The sequence below is a fragment of the Mesoplodon densirostris genome, chromosome 12 (assembly GCF_025265405.1).
Source record: "Mesoplodon densirostris isolate mMesDen1 chromosome 12, mMesDen1 primary haplotype, whole genome shotgun sequence".
Classification (NCBI taxonomy): Eukaryota; Metazoa; Chordata; class Mammalia; order Artiodactyla; family Ziphiidae; genus Mesoplodon; species Mesoplodon densirostris.
Window position 1 is genome coordinate 81,224,369 of NC_082672.1, and position 25,456 is coordinate 81,249,824.

At 42.0% G+C, this 25,456-nt stretch overlaps 1 protein-coding gene across 50 annotated transcripts in view; it reads left to right on the forward strand.

The window, feature by feature from the left end:
• The window catches only part of RIMS1 (regulating synaptic membrane exocytosis 1), a 480,747-nt gene extending 473,296 nt beyond the window's left edge, over nucleotides 1–7,451 (forward strand). For all 50 annotated transcript variants that reach the window (XM_060114420.1, XM_060114421.1, XM_060114431.1 and 47 more), the window contains 4 exons: nucleotides 1,496–1,608; nucleotides 5,006–5,107; nucleotides 5,851–5,990; nucleotides 7,233–7,451. In XM_060114420.1, the coding sequence (XP_059970403.1) occupies nucleotides 1,496–1,608; nucleotides 5,006–5,107; nucleotides 5,851–5,990; nucleotides 7,233–7,451 (574 nt within the window). The remainder of the gene's footprint in view (nucleotides 1–1,495; nucleotides 1,609–5,005; nucleotides 5,108–5,850; nucleotides 5,991–7,232) is intronic.
• Nucleotides 7,452–25,456: the final 18,005 nt, after the last annotated feature.

The following is a 25,456-nucleotide window of genomic DNA, read 5'->3' on the forward strand; positions in this document are numbered from 1 at the left end:
AATGAGTGATATGCATACTCCCAGCAAGATACAGCCAAGAACAAAAAACAACAGGCATGATGTTATGTAGTTAAGCTTGCTGACAAAATACCAATATTTGCTGAAGTATCATGAAGCAATCTACAAATAAAAAACTAGAGAAATTATTTTCAGATATAAAAATTAACAAATCTAGATTGGGATTGACATATACACACTACTGTATATGGAATAGATAACTAATAAGGACCTACTGTATAGTGCAGGGAACTCTACTCAATACTCTGTAAAGTCCTATATGGGAAAAGAATCTTAAAAAGAGTGGATATATGTATATGTATAACTGATTCACTTTGCTGTACACCTGAAACTAACACAACATTGTAAATCAACTCTACTCCAATAAAATTTTTAAAAAAGTAAAAATTAACAAACCTAATAATATTTACCTAATAATATTTACCATGAATAAGCCACTTAACCTCTCATAGATTTATTTTATAATCTCTAGATGGGATAATAGTTAATACTCTATCTAATTCCTTTGATTGTGAAGAAATAATATGTGTGAAAGCACACTGGAAACAATCAATCCTTATAGAAACCTGTTTATTCAAAAAAATACTTATTGAAGTCCAACTATGTAACAAGCCTGGTTCTTGTTACCCAGGAGATGTCAGTAAACAAGAGCACAGTCACTGCTCTGGGAGAGCCTGTAGCCGGGGGCTTCAAGCAGTCCTGGTGTTGTGAGAGATGTACGTTAACCAATTCATTTCCATTTGAATTAAATAAAAATCTCAGGTAATATGAAATTTTAATTCTTTCAAAAATGAAGAAATTAAACATTTTGATTTGTAAATAAGAATTTGTACCATGCTATAATATTTATTCAAGGAATTATTAGCCATTTCTTAACATTTAGCATTAATGTTACTTAATGCTCATGAGCAATTATTTATGTATTAGCTCCTGACATAAAATTTTGCACCTTGTATCTTATGTCAGTGATACATTTATGTAAGGATTTGTATTTTTAAAGTGTGCAGAAAAATTACTACATTAAAAACTATAACTGAGCTCTCCTGAATAGAAGATCAGGTCTTTTTTTAAACTTTTTATTTTTTATTGGAGTATAGTTGATTAACAATGTTGTGTTAGTTTCAGATGAAGTTATGATTACCAGGAGGGAAGCAGGGGAGTGATAGACAGGGAGTTTGGGATTGTCATGTACACACTGCTATATTTAAAATGGATAACCAACAAGGACCTACTGTATAGCACAGGGAACTCTGCTGAATATTATGTAACAACATCAGGTCTTAAATTGATAGTTTAGACCTTTTTGCAATCAGTGCTGTGCTTCATGGGCTTGGTTCAGAGGAAATGCAAAGAATCAGTAAGTAAACCAATTGCCTGAGTACTGTTTGATTCATTATCAGAACTCATCATCTAATGGAAACTAATGAAAAGAATTCTAGAAGATCTAATGTCTTGATTTTTGTCCTTTTGGTAATAGCTTGATATTTCCTGGAGTGAGACTAGGAGCGGATAGTCAATTCAGTGATTTTCTCGATGGACTGGGACCAGCCCAGCTTGTTGGCCGCCAAACCCTCGCCACCCCTGCAATGGGTAAGAATAAGTTTTTCTGTAGGAAAACTGATGTTTCATGCTTGATAAGATCATTTAAAGTAGCATAATAAAAAAACAATAAAAAAATAAAGTAGCATAATAGTAATACAAGTGAGAAGCAACATTTTAGCTCAGGTGTTGCTGGTTTCAAATGACTATTCTAATTTCTAATGCATTTTTCTAACTTGAGATATGCAAAATGAATAAAGTTAGTTATTAATCTCTGAATTATCAAAATTCTGTTAAGACAGAGAGTCTACAGTAAGTCCAAATGTAGGAGAAGGGTAGAATTTTATAGCATGGAAAAAACGATGGATTATTCAATAAAGGAGATTGGCATAAGTGTCTAGCTATACAAAAAAAATATTAATGAAATTACCTCCCTACTTCAGAGCTTAAAAAAATAATGTTTTGGGGGCTTCCCTAGTGGCACAGTGGTTGAGAATCTACCTGCCAGTGCAGGGGACACAGATTCAAGCCCTGGTCCAGGAAGATTCCACATGCCATGGAGCAACTAAGCCAGTGTGCCACAAATACTGAGCCTGCAATCTAGAGCCTGCAAGCCACAACTACCGAAGCCCGTGTGCCTAGAGCCAGTTCTCTGCAACAAGAGAAGCCACCTCAATGAGAAGCCCGCACACCACAACGAGGAGTAGCCCCTGCTCACCGCAACTAGAGAAAGCCCGCGTGCAGCAACAAAGACCCAATGCAGCCTAAAACTAATTAATTAATTAATTAATTTTTAAAAAATTTGGACTCAATTGTAAAGGAGAAACGGTGGAAAAAGACACTGGAAAATACTGAAAATCACTTAAGTTAATGTTTCTATACTCTTGGAGTGGGAAAGAACTTCCAGACCAAAGCCAGATAAAATTCTACTAGCAAAATATCCCATATGTAAAGTTTAAAAAGATGATAAATGGAGAAAATTGTATGCAGCATGTGAAATAGGTATTTCCTGAAGGACATGAGATTCCAGCTTGAAAGAACCCATAGAGTAGTCAGCAAAATGCATGAGAATAGGTCAACAAAAAAACATCATCATGAGATTTTACAGCACCAGAGGTTGATAGAACACCCCACAAGTTTCCTAAGAGGAAAAATAATTTTATGCAGACTATCAAAAATCTGCTTCTCATTGGACTCTTCAATAATAATACTGGAATCCAGAAGATGAGCATTGCCTTCGAAATTCTGAGTAACAATTGATTTCCAATGAAGACTAAAATAGCCAGTCAAATCATCAAGTAAGTATGAGGCTAGAATAAATACATATTCAGACAGGAATGGTCTCAAAACATTTTCCTTATACCCAACATTGCTTGGAAAGCTATTGGAGGATATACTTCAACAAAATGAACTAAGTGAATGTAAAAATTGTGAACTAAAAAAGATGAATATGACATCCAGTAAATAAATGCTTCCACACAAGAGAGAAATGGGTGGGATACTCAGGGCGGTAGTGAAGGAAAATGTAATAAAACAGCTGCAACGGGCTTTATAAGCAACCTGTCCAAGCTGTATCAATAGCATGTCAGATTTGTAAGACAAAATCCATAGAATACCTAATATACTTGATTTTGTGGAAGAGATAAACAACCAGGAGAGAGTAAGGGGTTGAATGAGTGATACATCCATAAAAATGTCAGCAAGGGCTTTTTAAAAGACACTTAATGGGTGTAGGGAAAAAGAAGAGTGTCTAAGAAATGAGAAGTAATCATGGTACTCCAGTTCACTTGGCTACAAATAAAGTTGCCTAATCATAATACAAATATTAATATTGGGAGAAGAGGGTGACAGAAAATGTCAAGTATATGGTGGGGGTAGGAAGCAGTGAGAGAGAGCAAAATTGGGGGTCAATAATGATATCTAAAACTGAAGAAAAAAGGAAAATATATGTACGGTAATTAGAGATAGGGATGCAAATGCCAAAATGTAAAAAATAAATCAGTTAAAATACTGAGGATTTTGAAAACAGTGACCTTTGGAAGGCAAGAGGTTGAGAGAAAGGCCAGGAATATTTTATACTAATAACAAGTCTTAGAGAACAGTTTGAGTCTTTAAACTATGTGTGTATGTGATTGAAACAAAAACAAAAGCCCAAGAGTCCAAGAGGTAAGGTCTGAAACAGAATAATTATAAACAATAAATGATAAACAATCCAGAACCACAACATTGATCAATGGACCAGGCAAGTAAAAGGAATTCACAACTGAGAAAGTAGAGATGATTCAACCAACTAAAAACAACTTAGAAATAATTATATTTAATATTTTCAGGGATAAAGTATCGTATCGTTCAGAAAAAGTTGAGCATCTTATAAAAATAGGTAAAGGACATGAACAGGCAATACAAAAGAAGGAATGAAAACTGAAAATATTTAGAAATATGTTCAACCTCTCTAATAATCAAAGAACTTCTAATTATAACTTTTTAAATGTCAGATAGGCAAAAAGTAGGCATGTTTCTCATAACAGTATTGTGGACTGTGGGAAATGGGAAAGACAGATTCTTTTGGTCACAGTACAAACTGGCACAACCTTGCTGAAGGATGTTGGCAATACACGTGGCATTTTTAAATGTCCATTCAATTGGACCTAACAATTTAAAATCTGGGAATTTATGCTCAAGAAACAATTGACCAAAGGTGCAAAAATTCTTTGTAAAGCTGTTCATTCTAATGCTGCTTATGATGACAGCAATGTAGATAACCTGTATTTCCATCCAGAGGGATCTGGTTAAATAGGTAATGACATGCCCATTCAGTGGTTCATACAGTCAATAAATTGAGCATGTATGGTCATGATGGATAGATAGATAGATAGATAGATACACATATAGTTAGAGAGATAGAGATGATAGATTGATATAGTGATAGAGAGAGAGATAAGGAAAGAAGGAAGGAAGGGAGGGAGGGAGGGAGGAAGGAAGGAAGGGAGGGAGGGAGGGAGGAAAGGAAGGGAAGAAGGAGGAAAGAATGAGTGAACTTGTTAAATTGCTAGGATATTTACCAAAACATTAATGGAGGTTTTCTCTGGATAATGGAAACACAGATAATTGTACTTTTTATTAAGAAGTATTATATAATAGATGACATAAAGGATAAGAAATCTTATTAGAGTACAAGAATCACTTAAATACTTCAGTATTGTTGCAGTTAAGTAATTTGTAAACCAGTATGAGACTCTCGTAAGTTAGATTAGCACCAGAAAAATGAAGAGAAACATTTCAAAACCTGACTTGGAGGTAGGGAAAGAAAATGGTGGAGGGGAGCTCAAAATAGTAGTTATTTATGAAGATCATGGAGATCATAATTTGGAGTCTCTTATGGACCTCTATTTTTTTAACTGCATGTGACTGCAAAGAAGCTGAAACATTTTGCTTCCTCCACTCACAGGTGATATACAAATTGGAATGGAGGATAAGAAGGGCCAATTAGAAGTTGAAGTGATTAGAGCACGAAGCCTCACGCAAAAGCCTGGTTCCAAATCCACACCTGGTAAGGAGCGGTGTCACTCTTTGGACAAGAGTGTCTTACATGGGCAAAAACTCAAAACATTTGCTGCATTTGAATTTCACATGCTCTATTTTGCATTATCTGATTGATTAACAAGGCAGCTTTTCTATGTTCTTTCATTGTGGATCAAAGAAAAGCGGAGCTCCGGAGCTTGTGCTCAGCGGCGGGAGGGGCCACAGCAGTGAGAAGCCCGCGTACCGCAAAAAGAAAAAAAAAAAAAAAAGTAACAACAAAGAAAAGCGGATCATAAAAGTGGATCTGGGTTTTCCTTGCACAGTTTTTCTGTCAAGAAGTATTAGGAAGAGTCTTGTTGTATTAAGACAAAGTTTAGTTATGATGGCTTCTTAGCTGTGTCAGTTATTTTTTTTTCTGCCCATTTATAAATGCGGGATAAAAATTCAGTTCTAATCACAAAAAGGATGAGCTTTTAGATATAAAATGTGCTTTAAGATATAAACCTGTTTTGAATTGCCAGCCATAAACCAAGTCAGTCAGAATCTTATGATAACTTTGCATGCATTTACTTCAGAAAGGAAAATGGCGTTAGTGGTAACATATGGGTTTTAAGGGATAGAATTTATGGAGCACTGAAAATTTTAAATGGTTTAAATAATCAATGGGAAACTTTCAACAAGCATCTCTATTTGTCTAAGGAAGCATTTTCTAATAAAAACAATTTAACTTGAAGGATTAACTTCTTATCTGTTAATGTTACCTTTGTTTAGCTCCATACGTCAAAGTGTATCTTTTGGAGAACGGGGCCTGCATAGCCAAAAAGAAGACAAGAATTGCACGAAAGACCCTTGACCCCTTGTATCAACAGTCCCTGGTTTTTGACGAAAGTCCACAGGGTAAAGTCCTTCAGGTCAGTAATAGCTGGTTTGACTTTTTACACTGTAACAGGCCCATTATCCATATCAACATTGAAGAGGTGGTCCAACAGGAAGAGAATAAAGTCCAAATTGTTCATTTACAATATAAGTAATATATAGTATCAAAATATCTTTTGGTTCTAACGGAAAACAAGATTTTAATTTTCACTCTCCTTTTCTTCCTCCTCTCCATCCTCTCCTTTTACTTCTGCTCTATTTCCCACCCATTTCCTCTCCTAGATAGATAGATAAATAGATGATAGATAGATAGATAATTGATAGATAATCAGGGCAACCAATGCTAATACTAGTTTATTGAGCGAGACATGGGATTCAAAGAGGAAGAAAGGAAAGGACCAGAAAATATTCAGGATGGGTTGAATGTCAGGTGCATTGTTAGGTGCTTCCTTTTCTAAATGTTTTGACAATTATTCCCATTTTAAAGATTATGTCTGAGGATCACAGGGATTAAATAATTTGGCAAGGTTACTCAGTAAATTGAAAAGGCAAGATTCACCATCCCTGCCCGTGTAAAGCAGTAGAGTGAGTTCATTTGGGAACCTCCACTGGGGATTAAAGTGTTAGAAACAGAACCTGGAGCAAGTGTAATGGAAATCTTACCTGACACCAAAAGGAGACAGAAGGTGGTAATTGTCGGTGAGCTCACTGACTTATTAACCTTCTGATCAAGTCAAAATTGTCAGGCAAGTCCTCAAGGGCACCAGCTTACAATTATTGTTCAACTTGCCCCTTCACTAACAAGTCTATAATATAAAAGAAATTTAATGAATATTCTCATCCTTTGCACATACTCCACCATCCACACATGCCATGGTACAGGGAATTGGGTTGTTTCACCCTCCTAGCTTGCATACATTTTCATTTGTATATCTCTGTGACCCTGCACTTTGCTTACTAGATCGTAGTTGCTAAAGATGGTTTTGAATTTATATATACATAAACTTGTGTATTTATTTTTAACATGGTTTATGTAGACAATACCCTCATTGACTAGGGAAACGTGATTTGCGTTCCATCACACCTAAAAATTCTGCTGAAGTGTCTCTCGGAGTACCTGAGGATAGTACCTTTTTATTATTATACCTCCTTGGTCTTAGTTATATTCACTTCCCCCGCTTCCCTCACTGGCTCACTTTTACAGAATAGTTTGCTTTAAACTGTTCACACATGAAGGAGAGAAGCTCAGGCTTTACTGCTGTTGTCTGTCTCTGCAGGTGATTGTCTGGGGAGACTACGGCAGGATGGATCACAAATGCTTTATGGGCGTGGCCCAAATCTTGTTGGAGGAACTGGATCTTTCCAGCATGGTCATCGGCTGGTACAAGCTGTTCCCCCCGTCATCACTGGTTGAACCCACGCTCACCCCTCTGACCCGCCGGGCTTCCCAGTCATCTCTGGAAAGTTCCACCGGGCCCCCCTGCATCCGGTCCTAATGAACTCACACCAGTAAGACTCTACCTTCAGGATAATAATCTGAACCAGATATTTCATGATCGAAAGAATGGTTGGAGACAGACAATCAACTTGTGTTTTGCTGGTAGTCGTGTTTCAATAATACGTCCCTATCGTTGTTTAAAACCTGGCTTCACATGACAGAACAAGGCAGTTATCAAATACAGGAAGTCCACGTGCTAGTGAGAACCACTGATGCTTCTGACAAATGAGAGAGGGGAAACTGCAAATTCACACACACACACACACACATACACACACACACACACACACACATCCCAAATTGAACTGGAAACTCTCACTCTGTGAAAAGCTGTATTTTAGCTGTTTTTTGCACAAACCACAAGCAGTGTTATTTCCCTGGGGTTGACAAGTTTTGTTTATTTGTGTGTTGTTTGTTGATTTTGGTTTCTTGATTTGTTTTGTTTCGGTTTGGTTTTCACTGTATTTGTTATTTCCACTCATTTTTGGCTGTGTCATGACAGACGGGCCTAGTGATAATTACAGAGACCCTTCCTTTCTTTTTCCAAAAGCACCAAAAAAAAGGGCTGAAGCAGGCTCTGTAGCATCTCCGCAGAGTGTGTGCAACAAGACAAGATGAGGCCAATGCAGGGTTTCACTAGCTTTTGCTTTATAATCCTTCAAGGTTTTATGTGTAGAAACCCAGAAAACAAAAAGTTATCTTCCAAAAACAGATAACAACAGAATCACTTTTTTTGAATGAAACGCATATCTGTTTGCATTCTAAAACATTAATTTATGTTTTCCACTGTTTTGCATTGAATACTTTTACAGAACCGAGTCTGCAGCTAGTGCTGGGAGCTAAACTAACAGCATCAGGGTACCTTGGAAACACTCCTGGTAATACCTTTTCCTTCCTGACATCCAAAAAAAAAAAAAAAACAAGACAAGTATATGCTCATGTGTACAAACCATATGTTGACTTCCCAAAATGGTGACTAGAAATGGACTTGAGCCTCAGACACTTTGAGCAATGCCCGGGCTCCTCAGCCATGTCTCAGTGTAGACACACCACCTGTCCCGGAAAGAGCATGGTATGGGCTGTTAATATTCCACTGGAAATTCCAGTCAAAATATTCTGCACTAAACGAATGTTTTTTATCCAATTTTAATTTACATTTCTTTGAGATTGATGCAAGCACAAAGCTTGATTTTTTTAATGCAAAGTATCTTACTTTTGGGGGGGGAATGAAACAAAGTCCAATTTCAATTTGCATTTTCTTCATCTGAGTTTTTCTCGGCTTTGAATTCCCTTGTGACCTTCTGTATATGTGCTACCAACTGCAGTCTCTGCAGGTGCATTGAGATCTTCTTCCTCCTTTTATGGGTCTGTCCACTTTTGTGATTTCACAGATAGAGCAGCATGACTTGGAACTGTTCAAAGCTGCATGCACGTTTTGTAAAAAAAAAAAACAAAAAAGAAAAGAAAGAAAAGAAAAGAAACAAAAAGAAAATAAAGAAAGAAAAAAAGAAAAGAAAAGAAATAAAAGGTTATTTAATAATGTATGTTAGTTCCACATAGGCCAGCTTGTATGTTGCATGTACTTGTACAGTTTGCTTGTTAATTACTCTACTGAAATAACCAAGAAATCTAAGCCATCCATTTTTTTGTTATAGACATTTTGCAGGTTTCAGCCAGACTCAGTCTATGAGTTGGGAGTGAAATGTCTATAGATGGACTTTATTTTTTACCCTCTGGAAAACGTGATGTAGTATGGACCAAATTCCTTCTAATAAATATTTTGGTGTAGACTCCTCCTGTGGGGCTGTAACACATGTAGACACTGTGTACACATAGATTTTAATCCATAGACATACTGCCTGCACCAAGTGAATTATTTATTATTTACACACGCCAGAACGACCTGCCCATCGTTCCCAGGGCACAGATTGACCACTGGTCACCATGCTGAGCAGGAAGGACTGAAGCATTGGTGTACTTCTACTAGATTCCGTTCTGTCTTAGTGGCCAACAATCAACTGATTCTAATTGGGTAGTATCTTTCTATTTTGACCACTTGTCTTAACTCTCCCCTGTGCTTTTAAATGAACTTCCAACTCATGTATGTAAACATGTTTAATAAAATTTACTTTTCATGTCAGTCGGCAGCCATCTGTGTTCTGTGTTTTGCCAGATATTCATTGTGGGTTCTACGGGGCAAGATGGGAGCCAGATCACAGGAAGGGAGGTGGGGTTTGTCATCTGCTGGGGGCACTTGACTTGTCACCACACCATTTGTGTCTTAATCTCTGGCCCAAAGGGTACTTTGCATCACGTACAAGTTTTCTCTTTGTCAGCCTGTCTAAGTGAGCACGTGACTATACTTCTGAAAAGTGGCATTATTAAAAACAATAAATCTCAGTAAGAATCAAATGGAAGGCTGTTCTTCTGCTGCTGTTTAAGTGTGCTGTTGTCCAATTGCCAAATCATTTCAAGTACAATGCAACATGTCAAAAGTATTAATTCCTGCATCTCTCGTGGAGGTGTCTGGTTCCTCTTTCCGTCAGTTCCTTCTGGACCCCTGACCAATTTGTAGAACTTTGCCTTAGAGTTGGTCAACTTAACCAACCAAGCAATGCATTAAATCGTCTTCAACAGAATCTTAGGGAAAAAAATATATCTTCAAAGATAATAGATGAGTCTCCAAAAGTAATATGTTAAAGAAAAATTATTGACTTTCTTAATTTAATTTCATGATATTTTCTTTTCTTCCCACAGAACCTGTTCATATATGATGCTAAACCTGGTTTCTGTATACCTACACCTAATTAAATCTCAGAAACAGAGTTTTGAGTGAAAGAGGAAAGAATAGCTTTATTGCTTTGCCAGGCAGAGGGGCCCACAATGTGCTAATGCCCTCAAAACTGTGTGCCCTGCCCTGGAGTGGGTAGTGAGTACTCAAGGAGCAGGGCATGATCAGCTCATGGACATTCTTTTGATTGGTTGGTGGTGAGGTAATCAGGAGTTGGCATCATTAACCTTCTGGTTCCAACTGGTCTGGGGTCTACGTGCTTATGGGCAGTGTACTGTTAACTTCTCCCATCTGTTGGGGGTTCTGGTATCTGCAAAACAGCCCAAAGACATTGTTATGTGTATCCCTTGAGGGGAACCAGGACCCTGCCCCAAGGCTGCACTGTTGTTTCTTGGCTGCTCCTCCTGTGTCTCTGCATCCCCTCCCTTCCCTGATTAGCAACTGTTTGGACCTGCCCATTGGAACTCAGGGAAGGTTCTGGAGGCTGAATGAAGCCTATTTCCTGTAATCAAGAAATGGGGGACACAGGAAGGCTTGTGTGCCCAGAAAGGCTTTTGCACCTAGGGTCCTGCTCGGTTTCATACATTTCATCACCATCACCCTCACAACACTTGGTGATCACTGATTTCATGTTGTATTCCTGTAAAATAACTGTTGTGATCTAGTCGACACATTCTAGGAGACCTTAAATTTTTATAGACCACACGGGCTTTAACTTTGTAAAGCAGAGTAAACACAACTAAATCAAAATCAAGTTTGAGGCAATCAGTTGTTTAAAGTTTTTTAAACAGTTGACTGAATTTTACCCTATCAAGTCAGCCATTTGTTTGGTCTAAAAGTCGTGGAATTATCTGTGAGGCTGGGTCAACAGGAGACAAAAACAGCTTATCAGTTCATTGTACAACACACTGTCAGAGCAGAGCTGTTTAACGCACCAGCAGTCAGACGGCACAGGCTGGAGGCTGGCAGGGGCTGCCACCGAAAGAGAAGGCAGCTGAAGGCGGCTCGAGAATTCTTCTGTCTAGACAAGCACAGAAGCAGAAACCACTCTTCACATCACACAGGTTTGCACAGCGTTATGATTTCAGGGCCTGCATGATGGAGAGGAAGTAACCGAAAGGACAGTCATTTTGCTAAATCCTCAGGGTTTCTTGCCGACTCTGACAATTTAATTTCTGGAAATCCCAGCCTGAGATATGTGATCGGATTTTACTTAACCAACAGTATTAAGGACTTTGTTGTGTACCAGATATTAAGTAAGTACTTGGGATATAAAAATAAAAACAAAAAACTAAATGGACCCTGTCTTAAAGGACCCCCCTGTCTACTAAGAGTGATCATTACCTAAAGAAATAATTACAATGACATATATTTGATTTGCATACAAAGGGCTATGGGATTCCAGTTAATTCTCACAATAGCCCTATGAGTTACGTATTCTTATGACTCCTATGTCACAAAGGATCTGCAGCGTGGACCTGTAGCTAAGGTGCAGGTCAAAGTTTGCAGTGCGGGTCTAGTGATGGAGCTGGAATAGGCACCATGGTCTGCTGACTCAACACTCGGAATCCTGCCTATGTGCTCACAGCTGAGCTCGACCTTCAAGAGCAGAGAGTCCACTAGATGGGAAAGGATGGAAACCCAAACCATTCTCCCACCTCAAGGTGGGAGTAAAGGAATGAACAGAGGTGTCTTTGGCTGAGTCCCAGACTCATCCTTGGGTTCCAAGGCAACATTGTCTTGGGTACCCTCCCCAACTGTCCCCAGGCCCAATGCAGCGACTGTATCCCTCAGTTCTGCATCAGTCACAAAAATCTGCACCTTGGGGTTGAATTCAGGCCCATGGAGCTGTCAGGCACTCCCCAACTCAGTCCGCACACCCTCTAAGTTATTTGCTTCCAAAGGAGATTCCATGGTCATCAGCTAGGTGTAGAGTGCCCTGTCTTCAGAGGCAGCCAGTGGTCATCTGTCCGCTGTGCAGCCCCCATGCCCAACCTGTGCTACCACCCCAAGTCTCCTCGGGAACCTCTCAACAGGGCACAACAGACAAGTCTTCACATCTGTGAAAACCAGAGGGGAGCAAGTCAAGGCCACCATATAATGACATTTTTAGTAATTGGTCCCATGCAGGTTACTCTAAGCTCATAGCTTGGGACAAAGTCTTAGGAGTCGTGTGTGGTTTGGTTTTAATTGCCACAAAGAGATGCTCTGGGGTCACTGTATCCAATTACTGCTCAAATTTTTTCCTTCATCCCATCAGCTCCCAAAATGTGAAATGTTAGCCCACACACACCCACCATGGGTGTATGTGAGACGATCTCTGATCGTCTGGGTTAGTTCTTCACTACTAAGAGAACCCTTCACTACTATATAGACCCTCCAGTTTATCTCACCCTCCCTCCATCACCAAACTTCAAAAATGGTCTTTTCGGTCCTTCTTCCAATACCTCACCTTCTGCTCATTCATGACCCCAATGTAAGGCTGCCAGATCAAAATACGAGATACCTATGTTAATTTGAATTTCATATAAACAATGACTAATTAGAGCTAAATATCATTTTTAAATTAGTTTTTGTTTATCAGAAACTCAAAGTCTACTCGGGGGGCTTCCCTGGTGGTGCAGTGGTTAAGAATCTGCCTGCCAATTCAGGGGACACGGGTTCGAGCCCTGGTCCGGGAAGATCCCACATGCTGCAGAGCAGCTAAGCCCGTGCACCACAACTACTGAGCCGGCACCCTAGAGTCCGTGAGCCACAACTACTGAGCCCACGTGCCACAACTACTGAAGCCTGCGCGCCTAGAGCCCGTGCTCTGCAACAAGAGAAGCCACTACGATGAGAAGCCAGTGCACTGCAATGAAGAGTAGACCCTGCTCACTGCAACTAGAGAAAGCCCACACACAACAACGAAGACCCAACACAGCCATAAATAAATAAATAAATTTATTTTTAAAAAGTCAACTTAGGGGCTTCCCTGGTGGCGCAGTGGTTAAGAGTCCACCTGCTGATGCAGGGGACACGGGTTCGTTCCCCTGGTCCAGGAGGATCCCACATGCCACCGAGTGGCTGGGCCCGTGAGCCATGGCCACTGGGCCTGTGCGTCCGGAGCCTGTGCTCCGCAACGGGAGAGGCCACAACAGTGAGAAGCCGCAAAAAAAAAAAAAAAAAAAAAAAAAAGTCAACTTGGCATCCTATATTTTTATTTGCTAAATCTGGCAAGTCTACCTCTATTGCTGGGTGGTTTGTGCCCTCACCACTTTGCTGAAATGCTCTCCTAAATGATACCTAACCACAAACACATCCAACAGCCTTTCCTCAAGGTAGGTATTGACCCTCTCTGCATCTACTATTGAAGACTTCCTTCTTGGAAAGAAGTCTCATTGTCCTAGTTCTCCAACTTGAAGACTGGATTTTCTGTCCGATTTCTCCCTCCTCCTGAAAGGATCACACACTCAGACCTGCCGCCGTGTTTTTTCCAGCTCCTCACAGTAGAGAAGGATGAGAAGAAACATCTTTGAGCCACTGACTTGGGCTTGGCCAGATGACTTGCTTCTTTTTATAAAATTTATTTTATTGAAGTATAGTTGATTTACACTGTTGTGTTAATTTCTGCTGTATAACAAAGTGATATATATATATATATATACACACACACACACACATAGTAGTTGTGGCTCATGGGCTCAGTAGTTGCGGTGCATGGGTTTAGTTGCTCTGAGGCATGTGGGATCTTCCCAGACCAGGGATCAAACCCATGTCCCTTGCATTGGCAGGAGGATTCTTAACCAGTGTGCCACCAGGGAAATAAATAAATATATATATATATATATATATATATATATATATATATATATATAACTGAATATATATATGTATATATGTATATGTATATATGCATTCTTTATTCTTTTCCAATATGGTTTGTCACAGGATATTGAATATATTTCCCTGTGCTATACAGTAGGACCTTGTTGTTTATCTATTCCCTGTATAATAGTTTGCATCTGCTAATCCCAAACTCCCAATCCTTCCCTCCCCCACTCACCTCCCCACTGGTAACCACAAGTCTCTTCTCTATGTCTGTAACTCTATTTCTGTTTTGTAAATAAGTTCATTTGCGTCATTTGTTAGATTCCACATATAAGTGATATCATATGGTACTTGTCTTTCTCTGTCTGACTTACTTCACTTAGTATGCTCATCTCTAGGTCCATCCATGTTGCTGCAAATGGCATTACTTCATTATTTTTTATGGCTAAGTAATAGTCCATTGTATACATATATAACACATCTTCTTTATCCATTCTTGTGTTGAAAGACATGTAGGTTGCTTCCATGCAGATGACTTGCTCCTGTGTTAGTTGGTGAGTTCGTTGGTTAGTTCCCTAACAGGGAATGTTAGTGAGTGTGACACAGCTGAGGCCATTCTCCAAGGGAGGGGCTTTCCGCAGGTGGGCACTGCTCGTTCAACCTAGTCCTTGAATGAAAGTCACGTGGAGCAGACCTGCACCCACCTCCCAGGCTGAAACAGAGCTGCTCCCAGATCTGTGCACAATAAAAAGTGTTCTTGTCAGCCACAAAGATTTAGATGTTGCTTGTTATGCAGCATTGTTACAGGAAAATCCATTACAGCATCCTTTACTGGGTCCTCTTCATCAGCGTTCACTATGTATAGTTATTGTGCTGGGCGCTGAGTAGGGCACAGAGTTGAACAAGACACAGATTCCATAACAATCCTTTATGTTGTTTATTCCACAATAGTATGACTTTTTTTCTCTTTTTCTGCCCTCTTTCCAGGATCTAATATACTCCCAGATTTCAGTTACTGCCTCTGTGTTCATCTTAGCACAACCGTTTCTACAGTTCACAGGTCTGACTTCCAGACTGTTTGCAGGATATCTTTTCTTTTTTTTGCTGCATTGGGTCGTCATTGCTGTGCACGGGCTTTCTCTAGCTGCAGTGAGCAGGGGCTACTCTTCATGGCAGTGCACGGGCTTCTCACTGCGGTGGCTTCTCTTGTTGGGGAGCACGGGCTCTAGGTGCACGGGCTTCAGTAGTTGTGGCATGCAGGCTCAGTAGTTGTGGCTCGCAGACTCTAGAACACAGGCTCAGTAGTTGTGGCACATGGGCTTAGTTGTTCTGCGGCATGTGGGATCTTCCCAGACCAGGGATCGAACCCGTGTCCCCTGCATTGGCAGGCACATTTTAACCACTGTGCCACCAGGGAAATCCCAGGGTATCTCCTTAATGATTCAGTATCACAAACTGAACACATCTCAAGCAAAAATGTGATCATATACCCCTAAAGTCATGTTATTTCTGTTGTCATCACCCTTTCCCGGTTTCTGATATTTGATTTAGTCTTGATATTGATGGTATAGGGAGTGAGAAATAATTAATGAATAAAGCCCATGAGGAGTTGGAAGAGGATGGGGTCCATGTACACCTTACTCACTCAACAAATTTTTATTGAGCATTTTCTACCAGGAATCTTTCCAAGTAACCAACCACATGATGTTAAAGAAAATGGAACAGAGCCCTTACCTAAAGGAACCTATAGTCTAGGAGGGAACTAAGATAGTAATCAAACGATAGCTCACATATAAAATGGCAAATTATAATTAATGCTATAAAGGAAAACTATATAAAATATAAATATAAAAATACATAAAATGGTATAAAAATATGAAATGAGTATCTTGCCCATTGTGGCTGGACTATGAAGGCTTTCAAGGAGAAGCAAAGTTTCAGTTGAGACTCACACAGAGGGAGGAATGAGACGTTCTAGGCAGAGGAAATGTGTGCAGAAGTCAGAGACAGGAGAGAACCTGGCACATTCTGCGAATGGAAGGAGGCCCCTGTGAGTGAAATGCAGAGAAGAAGTGGCTGCCAGGTGGGCAGGGCAGGTCATGCAGAGTTCCCTTCAGCCTCGTGGAAAACCCGGAGGGGTTTATAAAGCTTACCACAGAGCTGCCTTAATTAACAGCATATGCCTATCTGACCTCATACTTGGTGCTCAACACATTTAGGTAAATGTATTAGTTGGGGGAGGGTAACTATGGTAAAGGGTGGACCCCAAATGTACAACAGAAATGTACCCCTTCCTGGGCAGCAATACTGGGAGAGTGAACAGGTTACCACAGGGTTTGGGGACCCAGGTTGGTGGATGCCCAGGCATTTTGCACACGGGACATTGAAGGCTCCCTGGAAATTGGCCCGCTGCACAGTGTGAGTGGGAAAAGCCATGGGAGAGTGCATGAAGGTCTGAAGGGGCACACGGCTTCCAATTCTATTCCATCTGCTAGAATTCGGTCACACGGCCTCACCCAATTGCAGGAGAGGCTGTGAGTGATGGGAAATAGAAGAGCAAGGGCTTTGATGAGCAACTCAAGGGCTCTGTCCCAGTGAACGAGTGAATACACGGAGGTCAAAGCAGACTCTGTACCCACACTAGAGTCTGTGGGTTTGAGCCCTTTCCCTTTGGTTTCGGCAGCATGACTGGCCCACTTGACACAGTTAGAAGACATCCTGAGGACAGGACGACCATCCTATGACACATACGTCATCTGTTTGAGAAACACACAGGTTGGGAATTACTGGTCCCAAGACATTCTCTCTTTTCTTCAACAGGATCCAAGCAATGGAATCCACATTTAACCAGTGGTCAGTATTTTCAGCTGTTCTGGTAAGTTCTGTTCTCTAGGAATAAGCTTTCTTGGGCCAAGCAGCACGTGAGGATGACCTAACCCACTGCAGACGGACCACTGCCCGGAACCAGCAGTCGGCTTGCTACCCTTCATGCAAACACCATCCCAGTTGCCTCCTAACTGAGATGTCAAACAGGCTAAGGTCCTGGGTCAGAATGCTTTGGGATGGAATGATCGATAGAAAGGTGAAAAGGCATATACCAAAAAAGGGGATCTGCAGACTCACATGAGTGAAAAGTCTACAGGTTGATCTGGTTTCCGGCACAGGCTGGAGTTAGTGTATAAGAGATACACCAGAACCTGGTCTCCATCTTCTAATGGTGATTCCTCTCTGCTGGCTTCATGCTCAGATAGGCACTTCCAATGTACAGCAGCTGCTCTCAGTCCCAGACTCACAAATCTTAGCTTAGCAACCTCAAAGGATAAAACACATGGGATGGGCTGTCTCCCCATCATCCCAGCAAAATGCCAGGCTTGACCCTTGTGGACCAACTTGAGTCATTGCCTGACACTGAGCCAATATCTCTGGCCAAGGAGATGAAACACAGATGGACAGGCTTGCATCAGGAATCCCACCCAGAATCCAGAGACTCTGACAGTCCACCTAACTACACGGTGCCCCGAGACCAATCCAGATACTATTTGAAGGAGAAAGATGCTGGAAAGTCCTGTCTGCTCTAGACCCGTTCTTCCTCTTCTCTCAAAACCTGGGGCAGTTGGGACAAGAGTTCTCAAGGCCAACCACACCCAGTCACACCCACCTCTCTCTCCAAGGACACCCATCTTTCCTTATCTTCCAAATTCAGGAGTCCTTGTCTGGTACCTTGAATATTCTAAGATGCACGGCTAGAATTTTGATGGATATGCCATTGTAAAAATATCAATAGCAATTGATTTATTTTTATTTATACAAGAACTTCTAAGACTAAGTTAATAATTTCCTTTGTTCCCACATCTGGGAATGCCTGAAACTGGGGAAGCTGCCCTCACCACAAAGTTGTATTAAGAGTAGAATAAATAAACATACTAAAGAACATATCTGTTCAATGGAATAATGACACCACCTGGAATGACACCACCAATTTCCAGGTTCATAGCATTATTTTGGAGATTGAGGTAAGTAGTAAATATTAAATTCTTAGGACCAAATCTGAATTCATAGTAAATAGCCAATAAATGTTAGCAGTTATAACTATTATGCATCCTTTCACCAAAGTCACCACTGTTTTCTTTCCCCAACCCTGGACCAGGCCCAGTCTGGACTTCTTTGAGATGCTGGATCCTGTTTCCTCTTCCTCTCCAGGTGCTTTATTCCTGCACTGATTTCCCAATCGTATGTCTCCACAAGACATGGCCACGGCCTTTCTGACCAGCTTGTGTTTCGTTATCTCTTCATTCCTCTAGATTTTCAAGTTCTATCAACACATAAAGTAAAATCCCAAGAAACTGCACACCCAGTTCATGCTAACTTGTTCCTGCCATCGTGTTCACTCCACCATAAATTCACTAAGTTTTTCCCTAATGCTTTGCCTTTAGTTTTTATTAAATGTTAATTAAAAATTCTTCTCACATTGACTATGCATTTTTGTCAAAATATTTTCCAATACATCACTCCGTATCTTTCTTTTGCAAATAGATGCACATGATATTTTTGTTTGTGTGTTCTACACTTTATTATCTTGTATCTGAAGAAGATCTTTCTTCTGTGGACTATGCTTCTTTCTACCACAGGTTTCTTTTTTTTTTTTTTTGTAATTATTGCAAGTGTACAATTTTAGATTATAAACCGATTTAAGCTCTATAAACCCACCACCACTGTTTCTAGCAGGTGGACTATTGGAGCCTTCTCCTGGGAGATTTTGTGTTCTTCGGAAAGCAGTGAAGCCTGTGGTCAAATTCTCTCCCAATCTGTTCTTCTGTAACTGTGGAAATTCCCTGATGATGTAAAGCAACGTGTACCTGTCCAGAGAGAAAGAGGAGCTTTGAGATCTAAAAGGGAAATTGAGGGGGAATTTCCTAGAAAGAGTGAGGATACAAAGAGGAAGTTGCCCCTAGTAGCAGGGATTCCTGCCCCATTCCAGGAGAGAGCAGTAGCTCATCAGCGGTCTGACTAGCCCCAAAGTCAAAGGCTGGGCCCATTCACTGTTCAGTTCTCCTTTTCTCCTCTAATCTTAGAATTGAGTTGCTCAAATCTTCTGACAGGTCACTGAGATTTAAAGGAAATGGTTCTGAAGAAGCTGTTCCCTGGATTATACAATACTTTCCCTTACTCTCCTTCTCTCTCCTCCAATTTAATCATCTCCCAACTTCAGATTCAACTTTTGGAAGTCTGAGGTGGGGCCTCAGATTATGGATTTCTAACAAACTCCCAGGCAGGACCTGCTGAGTAATTTGAAAAGCTCAGTGCAAAATAAAAATGCAGGGGCCCTTGTTAAAAAATCATTGAGAATTTCAAGATAGCATCAACAGAGGAATATGCCAAGGGCCAGGCCTTTCCAAGTGCAGGGCCCACGGGACTGCACAGGTCCACGCCCTCCTACAAGGCCAGCCCCAACTCTCGATGTTGCAGGTGTAGGTGGAACTCACTCTGAGGAGAAAGGTGTGAGAAGAAAGGCCTGGAAAGCAGAACCCTGTGGTTGGCCATCCTTTCCAGGGGTAAAACTGGTCATGACTTTTCAGCCATTTAGATCCCTGATTCATTTGATTGAAATTGGTAAATAGATATCCCTGAAACAATGCTGTAGGAATTCTCTCCCCCCCCCCCACTTTGGAACACTTTCTCTCTCTCTCTTTCTCTTTTTTTTTTTTACTGAAGTATAGTTGATTTTCAATTTTGTGTTAATGACTGCTGTACAGCAAAGTGATTCAGCTATACATATACACTGTTTTCTTTATATCCTTTTCCATTAAGGTTTACCCCAGGATATTGAATATAATTCCCTGTGCTGTACAGTAGGACCTTGTTGTTGATCCAGTCTATATATCATAGTTTGCATCTGATAATCCGAACCTCCCAATCCTTCCCTCTCCCAACCCTTGGCAACCATAAGTCTGTTCTCTATGTCCGTGGAACACCTTCTCTTGACAAGAGCTTTTCATGTGATGTTCTAGAGTACTAAGGAACAGCCTTGGAGCTTGCCTGCAGGTATTGGTGGAAAAGGTAGAAGGCCCCAGAACGTTCCCCTTGCTCCAGCCAGAGCTCTGAGCTTTCACCTGCCTGGCAATCTCACTGTAGGCTTGAGGGGGAACTGGCACAGGTCCGTCAGGAAAGTTCCACTCTTGTGAAGTTAGGTGGAGGCCAAGAGAGAAAGATTCTTTTAATCTAGTGGCAGCCACGCAGCAAATATTTCTGAGCCAGGTAGATTCCATTTCCAAGGAAATCAGGCCATCAAAACCCTAGCTGTTGGAGAGTGAAACCAGCACTCAAAAGTTCCAGCCATTTAGGGAGAGGTGACTGTCCGTGCCAAATGTCACAGAACACACAGAGCAGGCAGAGGAGGTATTAGCGAGGCTCTGACCCTCATCCTCTCCCCAGCCCAGGTGCCTGCCTGCTGGCTACCGCTGCAGCAGAGGGACGGTAAGGGATTGGAAAGGTAAACTAGCACCTCCAGTGGTATGTTTCACCTCCGGGGAAGCCGCGCGGTGTTTGTGAATTTCCACAGCCTTAATAACAGGCAAACAGACGTCGTATTATATAGTTCTTCTCGGTATTCAGTTACAGGTAGCACCCTGTCCTCCTCGCTAAATGCCAAAAGCTCAAGGTTATAAACAAGGATTTCAGTCTCCAGTCCAGAGCCTCAATCCCTGCCTCTGGATCAGAGCGAGAGCCAGCCCAGTGGGTGTGCTGGCGCATCCCAGCCACACGATGGCAGTGGTACTGCACAGCTCAGGGAGGTCTCTAGGATGGAGGACCTCCTATGGCTACTTAAGACGCTGTGCGGGTCTCAAGAAGACTCGGACCAGGGCGAGCTAGATCTTAAGGTTAAGGACAAAACCTGTGGGGAAACAGCCTTTTGAAAGTATAAAAATATTTGAGAGTAAAAACATTTGCTGACAATAAACAGGCCCAAAGCTTTTCCCTGTTCATCTCCATCAAAGAGTCATTAAGATGTTGCACTCCTGAAACAAACACAATATTGTAAATCAACTATACTTCACTTTTTAAAAATTATTGAAATAAAAGAGCCATGTTGCAATGGAACCAATTTACTTTAAAAAAAAAACAACAACCAGAAGAAGTAATCAAGAGGTCTTATTTTGTTGAATGAATTCTGAGTTGTGAGTTCCCTTCCCTGAGGGTAGGGCAAGCTCGTTTTCCATCTGCAAACGTGTCTGGACAGAGACTATCATTTCCATGTATCGAACTGTAAGTTGCCCTGTCCCCAGGGTTGGGTCCACCATGCTCCCTGAGGTCACCATGTGGACCTCCAAGCTGAAGCCCAGAGCCTGGGACACCAGGACGGGGCAGCCCGGGGACAGGTCCCCAAGGCTGGACCACTTTGACCCTGGGACTGTGCATTGGCTTCTCAGGGAGACCCCAGCAGATTGCCACCACCTCCGTGGCTCAAAGTAACAAAAAAATGTATTGTTCTACAGTCCTGGAGGCCAGAACTCTGAAATCATAGTGTGGGCAGGGCCGTGCCCCCCGCAAAGGCTCTGGGGGAGGCTCCGTCCTGCTCCTTCCTAATTCTGTCGCTTCTGGGCACCCTTGACTCCTGACAGCATCACCCCACCCTCTGCTTCCATCTTCATGTGCCTTTCCTTCCAGGGTCCTTCTGCATTTTCTCCTTTTCTGTCTCTTAGAAGGACACTCGTCACTAGATTTAGGGCCCACCCTAACCAGGATGGATCTCATCTGGAGACCCTGACCCAAATTAAACCTAGAAAAACTCTTCTCTTCCGAATCGGATCACATTCTGAGGTTCCAGGTGGACTTTTATGTTGGGAGAAGGGTACACCTTTCAACTCACTACAGCTTGGAGGCAGGTTATTCCCTGACATCTCTCAATTATCCTCACCAGAATTATGGAATTTCAGTCAAGCTGGACAGCAGCCAGTAAATACTGGGTCAAGGTAACATAGTCCACTTGACTATGAGTATGGGACTTTGAGGGGTAAAGAAACCCCCCTCCCTAGAGGTGTCTCTGTGACCCCCCACTGTGATGCATGAAATAACTTCCTGGTAACCTAAGCCCACTTAGATTTAGAGCATTTCAATATTATGTGTGTGTGTGTGTGTGTGTGTGTGTGTGTGTGTGTGTTTAATAGCAGCCATAATACTGATTTTCTCATTTATATACAAATACTATAACAATGACCAACATAATAGTGACAAAAATATTCTATTTGGATTAGTCTTTTGTGGCAAAAAGGTGTGAAGATTTAGATCTGGAATCTCATTGGTTATGTGTCCCTGGGCAGAACAATTGGACTAATTCTACCTACTCTGCTACCTAAGAGGAACATACATGAAAACGCTTTTTTGACAACACTGCAGAATGAAAGCCGAGCTTTCCTTTCTCGTCCACTTTCGCAGCATGAACTGGCACACATGTGGTCATGTGAACACAGACACGGAGCCTGAACTCTGGCTCCTGTGAGTTCAGCATCACCGGAGAACTTGCCAGAGATGCAGACCCTCCGGTGCCACCGCAGACTGATGACACCAGCACCGGCTGTTTAACAAGCTCCCTGGGCGATTCCTACAGACGCGAGGGCTTTGGGAAGTCCTGCTCTGGATGGTCCCTGTGTGGTAAGTTGCATATTCCACGACAGGGACCCTCAGTCTTTTTCTCACCATTAGGGGCTGGCTCTTTAAGGACACCCCAGTCATGAGCAGTGATGGGGGTCACCCTTGTCACTGACAATCCCCCCACCAGCCAGAGCATGAACTGCAGCCATGACATCTGGCTTGGACATCAGTGCTTGGGTTCAGCTTTGATTACTGTGGAAGATCGATGGGAGTAATGATGGGGAAACACAGAATATTCTATGATCTTCACCCCAGCACTTTAGTGTGACATTTTCACAGGAAACTGAAAGAGTAACTACCAGGGTGTGTCAAGGGCATTGCTTAAAATGATAAAAAAAAAAAGGAGAGAAAATGAAAGAAAGGAAGGAAGAAAAAGAAAGAAAGAAAGAATGAATGAATGAATGAAAGAGAGAGAGAGAGGGAGGGAGGGAGGGAGAGAGGGAGGGAGTAAGAAGGAAAGGAAGGAGGAAGCAAAGAAAAGAAAAGGGACGAGAAGAAAAGAAAAGGAGAGGCCAAAAGAGCCCTTTGGAGAAACCTTTATGGAACTACGTGAATAACGATGCTGCTCCTCTCAATAGGGTGAGGCCGGGCTCTGAAAGCATTCCTGCTCTGAGCTGCCCAGATGGAAGGGGTTCTACAGACACAAAGTGCTGGCAGCTGCGCTGGCAGTTTTGCAGGAGGACGTGTCTCCAGGGTGGTCTCTTACTCTCTCAAAGCAGAAAGCAAGCTGACACTCCCGCAAGGTTTCACTTGGTCCCACTGTGGCTTGGCGAGCTCTCTGGCTGGACCCTGGTTGCCAAGGAAACTGCTGCCAGCGAGATGGGGCAGCCCAGGTTCTTGGTTGATGGGTTGAGCTGGGAACAGATTTCACGTAAAAGACGTGTATTTCGAGTGACCCAGGGCGATAGCAAATTATGGCCCATGAAAGGGACCCATCTTCTGCCCCAGCAGACCGCATTAGGACAGGGAGGGAAATAGCCTTCTCAGGAGGAATAAACAGAACAGAGGCTCCTCAGGTCTGGACTTAACGTGCTCTATAGGGAGCCATCGTCAGCCAGACGTGAAGTCTTCCCACTCTTCTGCAGGCAAACCTGGGAACACACAGACGAGGGCAGCCTCAGATCACATCTTTGCCTTGTCTTGGCATGATGCTCATGAAGGTCCACAGAGAAACTGTCTTGCCGTATTCTTCTTCTGGAGGGGCTCAGGATTTGGATCCGCTCTTTATTTGCCTTGCTGACTGCACATCTGTGAGCTCTTCTTGACTGACCCCAGATATAATTAGTTGTCCCTCTGTGCTCCCAAGTACAATATTCCAGCCTTCATTATCACATTTGACTGTAACAATTTTGGGTCGACTCCTTTGACCAGTCAAGTAATTTCCTGAAGGTCAAGGATGATGCTTATTTCTCTATTCTGAGCGTCCGGCAGAGTGAGTTCTCAATCTTTATTGGAATGAATAACCCTCCCTCAGTTTAGGCTGAGAAAAGGGGCAGCAAGCACAGCTAAACAATGACGAGTTTTTCAGAAAACCTCAGTGAAGCAGAAACAAAACAATCATCATATGGAAGCCTTACTAGCTGCCAGGATTTTATATCATTACTGCATTGAATACTCATGTCCCCACCAATCCTGTAAGGTAGGTGTGGCTGCCTACACTTTTAGAAAAGGAAACAACCTCTGCAACTAAACAAGTAACTTAGATGTGCCTCCCAACTAGTCAATTCCTGAGCTGGGTTTGTACCCAGGTCCACCTGATGTAAAGTAGTATTCTCAGCCATTACGCCAGACTGTTCAGGGTCTCATGACAAGTCATTTGGGGCCTCTCAGATGGCCTTCTCCAGAGGGCAGGATGCAGACCTCAGGTGGTGGTGAAACCATCCTGGGTGAGAGGGCGTGAGCTCAGATTCAACTGAGAACGGGTGATGTGTGATCACTAACCCGGCACCGTTACAGACAAGGCACAGTGGAGGGAAATCCACACTGCAGGAATCACTAGCTTTGGAGTTTTTGCAAGTAAACACTGTTCTTTAGATCCCTCACACCCAGACTGAGGCACACAATATTCCTTTCCTAAAAGGATTACGGTGAGAATTACATTAGACGATACATGCAAATATGCTTAGTACAATTTACAACACATAATAGGTGCTCAACGAGTTATTTTTATCATCTTTATTATCAACACATCATACTAATTCTTGAGCTTACTTTTATTATAAAAAGTGGGGTTTTTTAAAGGCTTAAAGCAATGGTCTCCAACCTTTTTGGCACCAGGGACCAGTTTCATGGAAAACAATTTTTCCACAGACTGGGTGTGTGTGTGGGGGGGGATGCTTTCGGGATGATTCAAGTGCATTACATTTATTGTGCACCTTACTTCTATTATTATTACATTGTAATATATAATGAAGTAATTATACAACTCACCCTAATGCAGACAGGAGGCGGAGCTCAGGCGGTAATGCGAGCGATAGGGAGCGGCTGTAAATACAGATGAAGCTTCGCTGGCTCACCTGTCCACCACTCACCTCCTGCCATGTGACCCGGACCCCTGGCTTAAAGAGCTGCACAAATTTGAGTGTCACTGGAGTATCATTTCAAAATCGCCCCTCCTTTAAAATCTTAGAGAAGCCGGAAAGGTGCTCCCCGAGAGAAGAGGAAGGGTTCTGCCGGGTGAGCCAGCATTCTCATCACAACCTGCCAACGAATCATTGTGGGATTCGCATCAGTCCTTCGACATCCTTTCTACA